This window comes from Triturus cristatus, chromosome 2_1 (assembly GCF_964204655.1).
Source record: "Triturus cristatus chromosome 2_1, aTriCri1.1, whole genome shotgun sequence".
Lineage (NCBI taxonomy): Eukaryota > Metazoa > Chordata > Amphibia > Caudata > Salamandridae > Triturus > Triturus cristatus.
Window position 1 is genome coordinate 438,866,168 of NC_140581.1, and position 18,400 is coordinate 438,884,567.

The 18,400-nt window shown below is 43.8% G+C and overlaps 1 protein-coding gene across 2 annotated transcripts in view; it reads left to right on the top strand.

Annotated features, from left to right (window-relative positions):
- CENPH (centromere protein H) overlaps window positions 1-18,400 on the top strand; it is a 466,689-nt gene that overhangs the window by 161,377 nt on the left and 286,912 nt on the right. For both annotated transcript variants that reach the window (XM_085632190.1, XM_085632197.1), the window contains one exon: window positions 5,596-5,667. In XM_085632190.1, the coding sequence (XP_085488316.1) occupies window positions 5,596-5,667 (72 nt within the window). The remainder of the gene's footprint in view (window positions 1-5,595; window positions 5,668-18,400) is intronic.

Consider the following 18,400-nt stretch of genomic DNA (forward strand, 5'->3'; position numbering starts at 1 on the left):
AAACAGTTTCCTGACTGGGAACTAGACCAGATTTCTTCATGTTTACTATCAAGCCCAAGTCCTCTATCACCCTGACTGCTAAGTCGGTATGTTCCTGAGCCTGTTCCTTGCTTTCTGACATTATGAGAATGTCGTCCAGATAAATAATCAACCTTATCCCCCTTGATCGTAACCAAGCTGCTCTGGGACGCATCACTTTCGTGAAACACCAAGGGGCGGAAGTCAAGCCGTAGGGTAGGCTCTTGAACCTCCACGTGGTCCCTTTCCAAACGAACTTTAAAAGGTCTCTTTGTTCTACACAAACAGGGATAGTTAAATAAGCATCTTTCAGATCCATGCGAGTCAACCAATCTCCTTTCCTCAAGATGTCTCTCAGCATATGAATACCTTCCATCTTGAAATGGTTGTATTCCACCCATTCATTCAAATCCTTTAGGTTTATAACCGGCCTCATAGTTTTGTCTTTCTTCTCTACTAAAAAGAGATTGCTTATGAAGCCACCGTATGAATTCTCTGACTTCTCTATGGCTCCTTTCTTTTCTAAGTTTAATACCTCCTGACTTACCAAGTCCTCTTGCTCTTTTGCAAATCTTGAAAGAGGAGGTCTCCTTACCTGGCTCGGGTTTGCAACAAAATCTATTTGATAACCAGATACCGTCTGTAAGACCCACGGGTCTGACGTGATTTCCTTCCACCTGTCTAAAAACAGTGCGAGCCTGCCTCCCACTTTTAATTGAGTAGACAAAGGGTCTTTTGCCAAACATACCTTGGAATTTTGTTCTCCTTTCGCCTCTAAAACAACCTCTTCCTCCTCTCTGTCTCTGTGGGTAGAATCCAGGGGAGTAATACCCCGATTGAAATCATCCAGACCTCAAGCCACCTCTTGAGAAAGAGCCTCTGGAAATGCCAATACCGCGGCCAGGGAAACAGCCCCACATTCTCCTGGCCGAACCAAAAACCCTACTTATGTCTTTTTGAACTTTTTGGATGGAATTAAAAGCCCCTGCGTACTTGGCCATTTCCTTAACAAACTCCTCACCGAAAAGTAAACCATTAGCTAAGTGGCCCGACTCCTTACTCGCGAGTTCTGCCAACTTGGGGTCTATCTTAATCAACAAACTTTTTCTCCTCTCAGTACACAGGGAGGCGTTGGCATTTCCCAACAAACAAACGGCCCTTTGGACCCACTTGCGAAGTTCTTCAGTATTAATCACGCCTTCTTGTAAGTATGCCTCTTCGCACAGATCAAAAATTTTGATCAAGGGACCAAAGACGTCAAGAAAGCGGTATTGGCACCCCTTGAGACATTTTTCAAGTCCTCTTCTAGGGTCCCTGCCAATCTTGTTAAGGAATGTTAGCATTTTAGCATCCAGTTCATGCGTGAATGCTACCTTATTGGCTAACGAGGGTCTAGGGCATTCAGATCTGAGTCTTTTTCTAACCTCCTTAGGCATTTCTTTCCTTATCCAATACTCCACGTATTGAGCAACATGTTTAGCAGGCACCCACTGTGGAGAAAGGGGGTGCTGTATGGTGTTGGGGTCAAACATGAGCTCCCCAAGGGGTCTGTTACCTGATCCAACAAATCAACATCTTTCTCTTTCTTAGCTTTCTTCCTAGGTACATCTTCCGCATCAGAGGACCCAAATTCCCAGGAACAGGGAATGATAATGTCCCCGCTGCTTGAGGACTCGTGGCAGAATTTAGCCCTGCAATCCCCTTTGGAGGCCTTTATAGCCTGTTTACTTAACTCCTTACGAGTTTTAATCCCAATGCCTTTCATTATAAAGGCCCCATTGCTCTTTTTCAGAGGTTAAATGTTTTCTTTTCTAGGCGACCTTTTTGCCAGAGCCACTAGCCGTGGAACCATCCAGAACCTCGTCCACAGACCAAAACTGTTTTTCATTACCAATAGTCCTTGTAAACTTGCCCTCTATTTTATCAATACAGTCATCCAGCTTTTTACCAAGCTGAGATGCCAGGGCAGACATCGCTTTATCCACACATTCCTTAACTTTTAAGTCCAATTCATCAGTATTTCCATTTGGGTGTTCCATTTTTTTCAAAGTTTCACTAACTCCAAACAAATAATTAAAAAAAGGTAAGTAATCTGATAACAAACCGAGAACACGGTAGTTTAATTCCTCACACAAAGATAATCCTTTCCAAACAAATCACTTAGAAATTACTACTCTAAATACCTGACAAAGAATAGCCTTTCAAGACAAATCAGTAAATTATTAGACATAACTTCACTTCCCCCAAAAGACGCTCAGCTGAACTCCGGATGATAGTCCAACTGAATGTTACCTCAGTCTGACAAGAAAAAACTGACTTCTGCCTTTTTTGCATGTCCAAAAGATGGCTGCCACAATGTCATTACCAAAAGATAGAGGTGCCCGATTCAAGATGGCCGCTGCATCATGTGATGCAATTACAGTGGTCTCTAAGGGTCAACATAATCCAGATCAACACGAGTTAAGATAACCCAGGAGTGTGAATAAGGTAACTGTTATTTGATGATTTTAAGTTAAATACTTAAGGAAAACTTGAATCCCCCGCGCCGATTTGTATTTGCGCGTTTAAAGAGATGAAGAGGATGCTTATTAACACGCGCCCTTCAGTGCATGTGTAAAGAGATGCAAAGTGAAGCTTGTTAACACGCGCCCTTCTGCAAGCGGTAAGATGCTATAAAAAAATGTTTGACATAAAACCTTTCATCGAGCTGAAAGAGGAGAGGTTAAGCATCGCGTGCAGAACGGGGTCAGAATGAAGATCAAATAGATAAGCGCGAGAGCTGTGACAGTGCTTTCTAAAATGAGGAAGAGGGAAATAAATCAAAACCGAATTTAGCAAAAGCCGATCGCAAACAGGTTTTAGCTTATCTAAATAGATTTTAAAGGATAGACGGATATTATAGAGGTAACCAGAAAGGGTTTGGAACAGTTATAATAAATTACATAAACACACTATAAGAAGCATATAAAGATTGAATCAGCAAGGTAATGAACTTAAAACACTAAACACAATAAAGACAAGTCCATTCAGACACAATAGTTCAAAACATCCTCATACAAACTTAGTCAGATCAAAGGAGAGCAAACTTATCTCAGCTGTGAGCAGCAACAAAGAAGGAATATGGCTGCCTCTCACAGGATTATATGGACATTGGAATGTTAAACTTGTGTTCTAAGTTCTTTGCATTGGTTGCTATTGCTGCTGAGTTGGCTATTAAAGAAATATGCATAATATTGGCTTCCATGCATTGCCATAAAATCCTGGAAAGAGACTCCAATGGGGATGCAACGCTCCCTTAATAGGAGCTAGGGAAGCTAGTAGTGCCACCCACAGGCCCGTGTGGAACCAAATTGGAAGAGAGTGTGGGCTCATCTTTCAGCAGACCTCTGCCCCCCATAGGTCATTCCACCTGGATCCTCCGTAAAGTGACAAGGGGGATGCACTAGAGCCCAAGTCAGTATCTAGGTAGATACTAGGGAGGCGGGGATGGTATCTGAGGGATTTCCTAGGAGACAATAGCAGGATGATTGGTGCAGGGTGTTCACTGACCCAGTAGGTATCTGGGTATCTTAATCCCTGGAGATCTGTATCCCAGATCTCATCAAAGATTTGTAGCTTGGTGTTTAACTTGTAGCTGAGTCTCTCAAAACGCGGTGTGTCGTACATAAAGTCCAACCAGGACTTGAGGGAAGGAATTTGGTCAGTTTTCCAGTGGCACAGCATCTTATCCCTGGTATGCATCTTGAACGTTTAGAACTTATGTTGTGTATGGGGTGCACCAAAATTTGAATACAGACAAAAAAAGTAAAGAGTTTGAAGAGTTCTAGGAAATCTGACAAGCAATGACATTGTCATTTTATTGTTCTAACAACCACATAACTGAATAAAATACTGTGTATGTGACATATTTACAGCAATAAAGATAGACTTTTAACAGTAGACTGTAAATATTTTAATTTTCCAGAAGGGGGTGAATCCCAGCACAACATTACAGCAGTTTAAGACTGCGTGGGTATATCACTGCTTTTAATTCAATCATTGGCAGTCCAAAATAATGCTCTACTGTCTCAGGTGCCTTTTGCCCCCTGAACTAAGTACACCCATCTTGAATTTCCTTGCTTCATTTGCCTGGCATTTCTATCTACAAGTGTATAATCTCATAATAACACGTCTGATATGATCTGCAAAGAATTGTGTCTTGATGGGTCTTAAAATAAAGTTAGATCGTCAAGACTCTGGAGAATACAAGGGTAACCAGGTGGTAAAGTAAATTCTTCCTTTAAAGGTGTTTTGTTGCAATTTTGGCAAATTTCATGTCCTTTCCCAAAATTCACTTTCTTGTAGGATATACACAATTCTGGTCTCTGCTTCTAGTTAGAAACAAATTATAATCTTTAAAATTATTCATTTTTGATTGAATATCATGGCAGCTTTTATTATTTCCCATTGTCTTAAACTTAATATCAGTGATATTGGAATACTCCGGCTCGGCTGAAGTTTCCACACAGTAAACTATACAACTGAACCACATAAATACACCACAAAGTTGCTCACTGTTGGTCATTATCATTCAAGGTGTGTGGTGTGCCCGATGCCCGCAGCCAAACGATTAGATGGCTATTACAATGCGCTTACCATGCTTAGCATAACAGACACTCTGTGTGCCTCTTGTAAAACAAGTGGACAGGGCAGACCATTCCACAGGAAGTTGCACTGAAATGCAAGCCCGGTGCAAGGTATAGCCGTGCAGTCACTTGTGCCTCCACAAAGGTCGTGAGTAGTCCCCTGCCTCCCAGTAGTGCAGAAACACTACAACGTCAGTAACATGACCTTGCTCAATTCGTACTGCCCTTTATGGCCGTGCTTCTCCGAAGTAAGGAAAGTGTTCTTTTTCAAGATAAATCTATACATGAATGCTGGTACAGTATCTCTAGCAGTACAGTAATTGTGCTGCCATTTCTCTGGCGTTGGGCTGCCGACTGACATTTTTTGTTTGAGGGCCCATCACATATTTTCTCTGGCGGAGAATACTGATTGCATTAATGATTTACTGGCTAATGTTCGTAGACTTGGTGACATACTAATTTCCTTGAAGCCTTGTAATTGAACAAGTCTTGATGACAAAATTCTAATTCTTTTAGTTAGATTTCCCCTCCCCTTGCTAACAGATCTTCTCTCCCTCAGGCTAGTCATCAGCACAGTTACTTTTGATTGAGTACTGCATCAGTCTTTATTTTTGATTTTATTAGGAACCTAATTCCTTTCACTGGTGGCTGATTAGTCCTCATACGTTTAGTGGGATATGATTGCTGGTATAATACCTCTTTCAGAGAGACAATTACTAGTGTAAATGATCTGTTGATTCATATTATACACATACTTCATTGTGTGGGATTGGTGGGGTTAATTCCCTGTTTATTACCTTTTCCTAGTTTGGAAAGGCAATGGAGAGGAGTTACAGGAATAATTCCTCTGTAGTGAAAGAGATTCAAAACCTGCTGTGTCTGCTATGGTAGATGTTTGACCGTTTTTGCACTTCCTTGGTATTTATATGGTATCTGTCCCTTTTTCCAACAGAAGTAAAGAATTGGAAAAGGAAATTGAATTTGCAAAAGTTTCACACCAAAACAAAACGCTGAGTTTACAGAGGTAAGTAATGTAATGGCTGATTGTAGTTATCTTCAATAATCGTGTGATAAGTTGTTGCTCTAAATCAGAAATGGTATGAAGAATTGCATGTTGATCACTTTAATAGGTTACTAAACCCTTTGGCTTAGTGGTGTATAATTTGTCTCCAGAAATAAAATTACATCTATTTCTGGATTCTGTTTATCTAAAGTGCATTTTTAGCTCTTGTTCATTACAATTCATACTGCTGTTGCTTGGAAATTCAAGCGTTAGATTAAGGTTGTCAGAAAATACATATGTCTGCATTAAAGTGGTGGATGCTCATGGATTGCGCTCAGCATGAAAATATTTTGACACTAATTTCCAGCAGATTTCATTCATGGAACTTCAAAGATATCCACCTTGTTGATATTTACTGCAAAATATGGCAGGAGTTTATGTGCATCCCTAATTTACAGGTGTAAAGATAAAGGTTTATAAATGTTTTCAAACTCCCAACTCCTACCCTTCAGTTTAATGTATATAGGCAGCCATCTGTGCCACTGAACTCTGACCTTAGTAGGAGAAAGACCTGGAGATGTCAATGTGGTAGGCGACCTAATGTGTTTGTGAAGGCTGCATCAGTCATTTGCCCTCCAATTACTGTTGTTTTTCAACACAGCCATGAATATTTTCTTTATAACCAGCACATTCAGGGCCTCTTGTTTTCAAGTGAACATGTGGCCAATACTGTTTACCTCCCCTTGGTAAGACTACTTTTAGGTCTCGCCTAGGCTGCGCTGTCTCTTACAGACATGCTGTATTCAGGTATGGACTTTAAGCTCTGCCCATTTTTTGCCCACCTTTTCAATTGGCTCCTCTTACTGTCCTTTGTAAAGAATGGCTTTTGATTTGTGAATAGGCTTAGTAGTCCCTCCTTAGTACCTCTCTCTTTTGTTGTTACCTCCCATGAGGAAGCCCCTCTTACATGTGTACTTACTCTCTAGGTTTCGGTAACAGTTAGTGAGCACTATTTAGTTAATTACTGTCTTGCTGAAGCAGGCACAACATGCTGCACTGGCAGCCACCGCATTTGTTTTCCATTTATTTACTTTTGTAGCTATGGCGAACCGCATCGCTTTATTTTTAAACATCTTAAGCGAAAACGCGGCATTCTGCGATTGATTCGCAGGCTTTTTTCCATTTATTTACTTTCGTAGCAATTGCAGCACATTTTCTTTGTTTTGTAGCAATCACTGCATGCCGCATTTTAGCTTTGACTCTGAGCTGAAGCCAAGACATTTATGGGGCACCCCAAGGAGTTTTAAAAGAGATGTATTCCCTTATGGGGCAATGACCCCCTGTACATAGAGTAGCCTTCAGCTCAGCAAACAGGCAAAACGTTTGAATCAAGATACGTCCGCCTGCTTCTTCATGTGTTATACATGGACTGGTGTCCTCTAAAGACTTTTAGGAGGCAATTGACATTTCACATGGTGTCTGTGTTTTGTATATGTGTGTATTAAGTATTTTGTATTTGCATTTATATGTATTTTTGTTTTCAAATGTGCAAGATTAGTGTTTCTTTTTAAGACATGATGAAATGTTTCTATGCACAATAATTTGAAACTGAAAAATAATATAAAATAAATCATGCATGCTTAGGATTTATTGGCTAGGCGTTGCTAAATAATTGCTTAACAACCTTTCTGGCCAATTTCTTGTTTTCTAAAATTATAGTGGTCTTGGCCAGTAAGTGATAGGACCCAAGCCTTCCTTGTTTTACATGCACTTTAGCTTTCAACATCTGAAGCTAAAGCTTGGCGTGCCATGATTGCTACAAAGGTAAACACATTTTTTAAAAAGGCGGGTGGCCACTGCATATTTTTCCCATTAATTTAAATTTGTACCAATTGCGACATGCCGTGCTTTAGCTTTAAACATCTGAAGCTAAAGCACAGCGTTAGGCAAACCGTTTTTTTCAGTCTTTTCTTGCGCCTGTGCAGTGTTACATCTTGCTCCATCCTGTCTGCCTGGGAATAAATAAGGTTGTATTGTACTACGGCTACGGGAGAAGATCCCTTCACCTGAGCAAGTAGAGTAGGGAGGTGTTCCTGAGGGGAAACGTCCTGTCCTCCCAATTCAAATATTGGTCCACAGTGGAATCCCACCGAGTATAGAGACGGTCGGGCACCAACCACTCATGCACGGGGAAGGAAACCATCCCTTTTTGTTAAATAACCCTCACACACTCTAGTAGTGTCATGCTCATCATCGGGTTCACCCTGACTCCTAAAGGTCAGGGTGGGCTCGACCATATTTCAGGGACCACTTAAGAGAAATTGGCAATGGAGTTTAAAGATTAAAACTCCTCCTCCCACTCCCGATATCCCTTTATTAGCGGAGTTCTAGGGGATATTAAAAATGGATAGAGGGGGTCATAAGTAGGTAATGGTCCTACAACCCTAATGCCAACATGTTTCAGCCCTATTAAGTGGCCCAAACGGGTCCTGGACTTTCTTCAGGGCAAATGGATCTCCCTCCCTGGTTTTTAACTAGGTACTTTCCTATGTTTAAATACAGTGTGTAGAAAACAGCACTCATAAGGACCGGTAAGTAGAATACTTATCTCTCACCGTATGGTTTCATGTCAGCCTATAAAAGGAACAATGATTGTATAATCATATGTGTCCAACTCGCGCTGCGCCTATATCATCCTAAAATTCATTCAAGATGGGTGCTCTAGTGTGCTTTTATTCATCATGCTTTGTGTGGTTGTGATCAAACACTAGCTTTCAGGGATGCTGTCCCAGGAAATTACAAATATCGAGGGTTGATGCCATTCACATCTCACCACCCATATTGTGGAGCCAGGTAAAAAGGTGTAGTGTTTAAACCTCACATCACTTTACACTCATATTTATACTTCCTGGTTAGATATTGTCCGTGATTTATCACTTTTCACTCGATAGTATATACTACATTTAAATATCTTACCCTTTTGCAGAGGTTCTTGAATGTCTCAAGGGACTGGGGGTAAAGGGGGTATCCTTGTAGTCAGATTCTGTACATGTACGAGCCAAAAAGTAAATACATGAGGGAAGACGAAACAGAAGAGACACTTGCTTTGTTAATGAACTGAGGCTGGAGGAGTCACACATGCATCTCTCGGATGTTCACTACGCATTCAACTCTAGTCATCTCAGGGCAAATCCAGGCAATAAGCAAGAAGGCAAGATTTATAGTTTTACATTTTTTGCACCGGACCCTGTCAAGTGTGTACTACAAGTGGTGCAACTTCTTGAATTGTATTAACTTAAGTCGATAGTTAAACAGCATATTGTTCACCTGTGTACAATAGTAGCTCCAACTTTTATCAGGTATGGGTCTACCCAGCTTTATCTCCCAATACTGTCTGGATGCGTGGTCTGGTTTAACCAAAGAAATAATCAATTCCTCATGCATAACTGAAATAGTCTTGCCCACGTCTCCCCTTTGTATCAATTTGGTCAGAATTCCTAGTTCTGGCGGGCACTTGGGGAAACTGAGAAATGTTGACGGTGCAGTGTGCCTTAAAAGATAGTAGAGTAGCATCACCAATGTCGTGTTTCCACCTTTGTCTCCAAATTCCTGTGGGCCAATAAAATTGTCCCCTGGGAACAAGTAACCTAGTATGCTAATACCGAATTTGTGAAATAGTCTTACTGTAGTTCGTTCTAATAGTGGTAAAAGTATGGTTAATTATCTATATTAACAATGGTGAGTAGGGTATTTCCATTACCTACAGTTTAGCAATTTCCTACCATGTCCCGATCGGGATGGCTGTGGCATCTACCTCATTGTGCTGGTTTACTGTTTTGCCCCTGTTATTTTTGGAAGTATGTACGGTCTAGCTAGTTAGTGTCTTTTCCTCTCTGACATGAGTCACAGCTGCTGTTTCCATGACCCTGTATATAGCATGATACGCTTCTGCAATTAAGAAATACAACGAAGGGTCTGGTACTCCTAATCCCCCTTTGTTCGCAGGCTGTGTAAGTATATCCCATTGCAAGCATGGTTGCTTACCCCCATATCAATTATGTAAGCAGTTGCAGGAGTTGTCAGAAAAACTCTTGAGATTCATACTGGGATGTTCACAAATACATCTGGCCGTTTTGACAATAGCACTATTTTGAATAAGGATACATGACCCAGAATGGACAAGGGAAGCTTTATCCAATGTTCATTTCCCTTTTTTAGGTCTTCCATCGTTGCTCTGAAATGCCTTCTCACTAGCTCTGCGGTGACTCTAGTGACATATATCCCCGATATTTCATTCCTTCAGGACTCCAACAGAGCGGGTATTCTACCTTCCACTGTCCTGTTTCGTTAGTTAACAGGAACACCTCCGATTTATCCCAATTAATCTGTAGTCCGGAGTACCGACCAAATTGGATTATATCCCTAATGGTAGGTGCCGCATTTGCTGCAGGGCCCTGAATATTTAGTATGACATTATCTGCATACATTGGCACTAATGATAATCCACCTCTGATGTGAATCATCCTACCTAAGTGAAATCCTGCAGCCAGCAAGTTAGTGGCTCAATGCATTACACAAAAATAAGCGGTGACTGTTGCCACACCTGATGGGTACCCCTACCTGTAGGTAATGCTGAGTATTGCCTACCACTTATAGTGACATGACCAATTATGCTCGTAAATAGCAGTCTTATCAGGTTCCTGAAGTACATACCTTGACCAATTCGCCACAAGACCTAATGCACATTTTTCCAATATAACACATTAAACGCGTTCTCAGCATCTAGTAACATAGCCAGTGCTAATAGTGTAAACTCTGTTCTTATGTAGCACAGCCATTAACATGCGAAGATTGTTGCAGTCAAATCATAAGTAATGAGACCAGACCGTTCCAGTAAAACTAGTCTCTGCATTAAAGGCTGTAATCTTTGTGGTAAGATCTGACTAAAATCTTACTGTCCACGTTTAATAACGAAAGCAAAGCGGCCTGTGTGGGCCACATTCACTGAGGATGTGCTCTGGCAGAACTGGAATCACTGTCTCAGGCATTGACGGCGGCAGTTTACCTTTAAATATTGCTCCGTTATACACTGTCAATAGTCTAGGGCTCCGTATATCAATGAATTCTTTATGAAAATCCCACTGGGAAGTCATCGCCTCGCAATCCACTAAACCATTCCATTTGCCAAAGCAGCAATCGCCAATTTCACATCTTCTTTTATTAGGGAGTTTAGCAATTCCTGCAAGTTTCTAACCTGGCTGATGCTACATTATCCAAATAACTATTTATTTCCTGGTCACCAGATCGCAGTCTGGACGTATATGGCTTTTCATACTGTTGTCTGAAGACTCCTAAGGTGCCATCCACTTTAATTTTGTCATCCTCACCTATGATAGAAGGCATTTCCAAGTTCTCTTCATGCGCCTTCAGTACCTCGGCAAGTGTGTCTCGCCTGGCCGATCGCCTTCGCCCAAGCCCTAAATGTTTGTTTCCCTACCTACATTACTTCTTTCTGTCATCACCCTGAAGTCCTCTAGGTCTTGTTGAATTTTGATCAATATGGCTGAGTCTTTATTGCTCTCATAATCTATTTCACAGTGTTTTCCCACTCTAGTATGCCTAATCTTGTAGGTAGCAACTTTAATAGTCCTGCCCTTTGGATATACAAACGTCACTCATTTAACCTATGAATGCATCTCATAAAGTTCCTAATTCTGCCACTATTCCTTGGTTCTGTTGAAAATATTCTAGAATACTGGCTCTAACTCTGAACGAAAAGCTGAATACCTCAGCTCATCCCTCTTCAACTTCCAAGTCCTAGCTCTATACACCCTGTCTGCCACAGTCAAGACTAATTCCACCCAGAAGTGGTCAGGTGGGGTTCATGGTTAGATCTGTACCTCGCTAAGTCAGGGCTGTGCCACCAACCAGGCACTCTTTTCTGTACTTCATGTTTTCTTGGACCTCACTTATTGCCTTTTTCATTATGTACACCGCATGGCCCAATGGATAATGCACTTGTATGTTGGATTCCAATATACATAATAAACAACTATAAATGTATAACTTTTCAGGGGCGGAGCTTGCCTGGCTGCAAGATGGCCATACATTGAAGTAGCTCTGTGAGCCGTAAATCTTATCCGACTCGATCCTGCTCTTTTATTCAACATATAACACTTCCCTGCTGCTGCCGTCGCCCAGAGAACACATCAGCTTCCGGGATGCCTGAAAGGCTCGGTGGCTTGCCCTGACTGGGAACTGCGGCCTATATCCGGCCTTGTGAGCGGTGTGCACAGCCCGTCTGTTTGTGTGGCGCTGCCGCTGCGAAGTTCGCTTCTCTACCTGTGGCTCCCGCAGTGTACTGAGGAGTGCTCCTTGCCGGCGATACAGCTCCGGTGTATCGGCACTGCAGCTGCCGGAGTGTTGGTCGTCTCCCGGTGCCGCTGACTCCTGGGCCCGGCTGGGGTGGTGGTGACGCCTTAGTGGTGCAGCAGCGAGGTGCGCCAGATGCTTCGCTGGACCCACATATGCAGCTGTGAGTACATGCACTGACACACACGCCCCCAGATGACACAGTGAGGGGCTGATTGAACTCTTTGCATGGTCCAATATCCTGGGGTCTCCCGCTGCATAAAACAGTGTTCTTGCTCTGTGGCATGGCCACAAAACCCATGCGGGGTCCTTGGCCTACAGACGGTTTTGACTCGGTCTTTGTCCCCTGCTGGGAAGGCCGCTAGGATCTCTGAGCCCCCCTCCTCTCTGCTTTCCTCAACACCTGCATCATGGGCGGAGGTGGTGCAACTATAAAGACGCTGGCAACCTCCGGTACCATTGGGCCCAGTGTCTGATCGTGGGGGCAGAGGCGCCTTACTACTATCGCTGCGTGATGCGCACTCTCCAGCTCCAGTCCTCCCCACTCTACCGTGAGGGCCTACGCCTGGCGCACGACTCCTGGTGGCATAGGGAGGCACACACCTCAGCGCGTTTAACATATTGCGGCTCCCCCTGAGACCGCACTGCATACCCCGACGACGCCGGTCAGACAATTTCATACAGGACCTTGGTTTAGCAGCTTGTTGAATTCTACGGTAAATTCTTGTCTGGGGAGTTTTGCTGCTAATTCTGGACTCCCTCCCACTCTGCCTCTTCTAACGCCAGCACTACATGCATAGGTGGCACTTGGACTGCTAAGTCTGAGAGGAATTGAGGGATTGCAGGGGTTCCCATTCTCTGCTCCTGTGGTGGACTTTGGATGAGCTTGCTAGCCCCATATATATAAATGCTGGCTAGGCGGTAACTGAAATCGGGGGACAGTCCATAATGGCTACCTGCAGAGCAGGGGTGGATTGCAGTCACTCGAGAATTGGCGCATCCCTCGGATGGGGTCCCAGCCCCTACTCAAGTGGTTTCTGCGAGGAGGTCCTCTTTAAGTCTTATAAGCTTCCACTTCCTGAGGCGCAATAAAGTGATCTTGCCTGTACCGCCGGGGGGATGATGGGTCGTCCGGAGAAATTTCAATCCAAGTTCCAAGACACAAAAGGCGCCAGGCAGCAAGATATCGAGAAAGACGCTGTTTTGGAGATAGGGGACACTGCTGCTGAATCTGACCTTAAACAGATTCTCATGGCTATGCAACTCATCTTAACGAAAATTGACTGGAAGATTGACACCCTCTCCTTCAAGATGGACAGAATGTCTTAGAGGCTGGACAAACATGCAGGGAGATTAGACACAGTGGAATAGAGGGTGTTGGGCACACAAGACACGCTGAACTCCACTTTGAGCTCCACCACAAAGCTAGAAAAGCTCTTCCACTTAGTCCAGTCTAAAGCGGAGGACTTGGAAGCGCAATCAAGGAGGAACAATTTGCTCATAGTGGGTATTGCTGAATTTTCCAACATCCCAAATATGGAGCTTTTTGTGGAACAATTGTTGGGAACACTCTTGGGTAAGGATACCTTCTCAAACATGTTCATCATTGACTGCGCCCACTGCTCTCTCGCACCCAGACCTGTCCCTGGGGACCTCTCCGCGCCCCATCATCGCACGGGTGTTCAACTATAGGGCTAGGGATGCAGCACTGAAGAAAGCCAGGGAATTGCAAACCTTGAGATATTCAGGTGTTCAGGAGTCGGGATGCCAATTCGTACCAGTAAAACGGAAATTGCAAGACTTGCACCTGGAATACAACATGATCTACCCAGCGAAATTGAGGGTTTGCGATTATTGGAAATCTCACATTTTTAATTACCCTAAACAGGCCTTGCACTTCTTGAAGAAAAGAGTGACAACCGCAGTGGAGGTTCTCCAAAAACTCGCTCTGTGCTGGACGACAATTCTCCAGAACCTGAAGAACAGTGAATTAAGTGTGACTACACTGAATGTGTTTTTTGTATCTGGCCCTGAACAGTAGGGTATCACTAAATGTGTCGGGTGAAGGCCCATCTTTGAAATTTTGTTTTGCGATATGTGGGCGGTTCTACTGCCTTGGTTATCTTTATGCACAACAAAGCGGAATTAATTTGAGGAGCAAATAGATGTACAGGCTCTAGTACTCTAGATGTTTGCCAGGCAACATCTGCCCCGGTGTGTATTCCACCTACGACAACTGGGTTTGTTTATGTTACTGATTGTTTGTAATGTGGTATTGATTTATGTTTGTGGTAGGGGGGAGGCTGTGGGACTGACTATGCCAAGTTGGGGTAAGCATAGTGTGGGTGGGGGGAGATGTGGGTCGATGACCATTTATAAATTGAGGGTAGGTAATGGCACACTAGTATTAGATAGGCACTCTGGCATGGAGTATGACACTGGAAATTACTGTGTAATTCACATGGTTTGCGAACTCCATACATGATGTCCAAGACGATTAAACTCTGAACATGGAACGTCCGGGGACTGAACGATTATCGTAAGCTCTGTAAAGCTGTGGCTTATTTGAAAAGACACCAAGTAGACATGGCCATGATACAAGAAACCCATCTAGCCCCACAAAATAAGATTCTCTCCAGGTGGCGATTACAGGGTCTATTCTGCGCTTCAGGTTTTACCTCACACGCTAGGGATGTTCTCATTTGGGTTAATCCGAGATAGGGCTTTGCTTTGCATGCGGAGGAGGACGATCCTAATAGTAGATTTGTAGTGGTCCTATGTCAGGCTGAGGGATTTAGTGCACGTCTAGTAAATATATATGAAACCAATTACGATCATCTTCCGTGCTTTCAGGCTATGGCGGCACACTTGCTCACCACTGATGAGCTGGCACAGGTGCGGGGGGGGGGGGATTTTAATTGTATACTTGACCCCAACAGAGATAAGTCAAGGGGCTCGCAGAAGAGGCCTAATGCAGCTGCCAGTGCTATCACAGTGTTGATGGAACAGCTTGGATTAGCAGATGTGTGGAGGCAGCGGCCAGGGTCACCCCTGGGTTCACTCACTACTCTGCCCCACACGACACCCACACTAGCATCGATTACTGAATGGTTTCTACAAGTCTGCTCCCTCTGGTGTCGAGCTGTGAGCCGCTTCAAGAACATATTCGGACCACTCCCTGGTACAGCTGAAGCTGACAGTCCCCACAATGAGACATGCACCATTTACGTGGAGGTTCCCCCTTATTCCTTACTCGATCAGGTATTTCACTCTGAAATGGCTACAGCTATTGATACATTCATTAGGAAGAATATAGGCTCAGTCGCTGCCTTTTCAACTGTCTGGGAGACTTTTAAAGTGTTCATAAGAGGGGAGACAATAGCTAAGCATGCGGGAGCTCTTAGATCAATTTAAAACAGGCTTACTAAACTAGCTGATGGTTAATGTAGAGAAGCTGAACAGTATTAAAGAATTACTGAAGGAATATTAGCACACAGCAGAAAGCAAAGTCGAACACTTAGGCAAGTAGGCCACAGCGCTTGTGTATCAGGAAGGTGAACGTCCTGGTGCCCTTTTAGCTATGCTCCAGCGCCCCCCCTAGGGAAGCTAGCTCTATAGTTGAGATCATGGGCGAAGATGGTATAATGATATAGGCCTCAAAAGGCATTGCGGATAGATTCAGTAGATACTATGCTGAGCTCTACAGATCGTGGATCCTCCCTGCTGGTCCTGCTATAGAGGACTGTTTGACACACATCCGCCTTGCTTGGCTCACTGGCTCCCCTTGACCCCAGGGAAGTTAGGGTTGCCTTATCGATGAAAAGTGGCACCTCACCGGGCTCGAACAGGTTGACAGTCGCTTTCTATAAAGCCTTTCAAGACCTCTAATACCACATCTCGTTACACTATTTGAAGAGATGGCGGAGAGTAAGGTGATGCCCCCCTCAATGCGTGAGGCAATGATTGTTACTCTCCTCAAACCAGGTAGATTTCCTAGTGAGTGCTCGTCAGATAGTCCCCTGTCTCTATTGAACATAGACACAAAACTATTCGCCAAAATGTTGGCCAATCGTACTTCTCCCCTACTTCCGGGACTAGTGGAAATCGAACAAGCAGGATTTGTACCTGGGCGCAACCTAACATCCAACCTTAGAACAATTTTTGCCGCAATTCAACACATTAACAACCCCAGAGCAAACGCTGCTGTGGTTTTTCTTGATGCCAAAAAGGCTTACAGTACTTAGGTGGGTGGGTGTTGGTGAGATCTTTCTCCAGCTTGTAAAGGTCGTATATGAAGCACCGAGGGCTAGAGTCAGGCTTGGGAATATGGTGACGGCTCCGATACCAATATCTAGGTGCACTCGCCAGGGGTGCCCCTTGCCCCCACTGTTGTATGCTTTGGTCTCCGAGCCGCTGCTATGCACACTTAGAGAATATCACAGTGGGGTGCGCTTCCTGGGATACCAGTTAATAGTCTCTGTCTAGGCAGATGATCTGTTCTTATATGTCAGAGACCCCGCTACCCACCTCACTCCGGTCTTGAATGAAGAGGTCCGTTTTGGACAGCTGTTTGGACTAAACATTAACTGGAATAAGTCCCTGATCTTTCCGCTAACTTCATCTACCCTCCCCCACCCACGCAGTACCCTTTGGCCTGGACAACAGAGTCCGTTCGCTATTTGGGCATTCAGATATATACCGACCCAGTTGTAGTACTCATAGACAATTATGGGAAAGTATTAGACAGGCTGGATAAGGACGTTACTAGATGGATACGATTACCACTCTCACTGCTGGGAGGTGTTTCATTGATGAAGATTGTCGTTCTCCCCAGACCTCTATTCCTGTTTCAGAATATACTCACTAAAATAATGTCCCTCATGATAACATTAGATTAGCCTGGGCTGGCAAACAACCTTGAGTGAAATGGGAGATTCTCACTCTGCGGTACTCTATGGGTGGCCTCCATGCCCCAGATCTAGATTTATATTATAGAGCAGCACAGTGTTCACACGCCGCTGCCTGTATACACTGCCTCGTGCCTCCCTCCACATATATATAGAGAAAATAGCTGCTGATACAAATACCCTTCAGCAGGCACTATTTAGAAATTCAACAAGAAGACATAGTATACTAGACTCTATCAATGCCACTACTTATGCTTGGCGTAACCTGCTGTACAGACAAGCTGGCGCTATTTTGTATTCTCCATTGACCCCCTTAGAGTGGTGCACTTGGCTTCCTTCCAGCATAGATAGTGGGGCAGCCAAAGCCATGAGCCAAGTTAATGTTGCTCTTCGAAGGAGGAGAATTTTGCAGCTGGGAGCAGTTGACAGCTGATGGTCTTACCCCTACATTATTGGTTCGATTCTAGATTACAGCATGCTCTGAAGACGCTTTTGGGGAATTCCCTACAGGAACCGTCCGAGCTCCAACCCTTCTCCTATGTCATCAAAAGCCGTTCACCTTCAAAATTAATCTCTAGAATTTATAACATTACGCAAGCAAATAGGTCTCTGCTGTTTTCAAAACCTTGGAAAGACTGGCAAGGAGACCTGAATCGGGTTATTGGGGACAAGGAATGGCAATATTGTTGTGAAATGACGAAAAAGATATCAATGAATGGTAGGCATCGCCTCATACACTTCAAATTCATTAACAGAACATACTACACCCTAGAGCTTTTACACAAATATCGTTTACGAGAAACAGCCGCATGTTCTCGTTGCGCGGAGCCAGTGGCCGACTTCATACAATTGGCCTGGTGCTGCCATAGCATATTGGAGGAAAATATTTCAGAAGATAAGCGATATTGCCAGCCTTGCACTGATCCCGGACCCGTTTTAGCCCACCTAGGTTATACCAAAGCTATAGACAAAGACTCTAGGCGATTGGTGGTGATGGCCCTGCTGGTAGCGAAGAGACGTGTTGCAATGAGGTGGGCAGGGGCCCGATCCCCACAATTGAGGAATGGACAAAAGACATGATTTATTGCAACACACAGTCGGACGCATATGGTGAACTTCTCCACTGCAATCTAGGCCAAAGTCTTACTGGGGCGTTTTCCAGCAGTACTTGATTTGTAAAGAAACTGGCGAACCTGAGGGTGGGGTGGAAAGCGATGAACATTAGTGTCATAATGTGAACACAAATGGTTGATAACCTCTAGTCACCCCCGGGCGAACAGGAATCTTACTCTGGCGTGCTGGGTAGAGCTTACCAGTGACATATGCATTTCAGTGTCTTGTTTTATAATCCTTATAGTGGTCTCATGCGTGGCCTCTCTGGTTATCTAATTGCCCTACAACTATTGCTTGAAGATGTATACGTAATTGTACTGTGTTTATTAAAATAAATAAAGAAAAAAAGAAATTTTTATTTT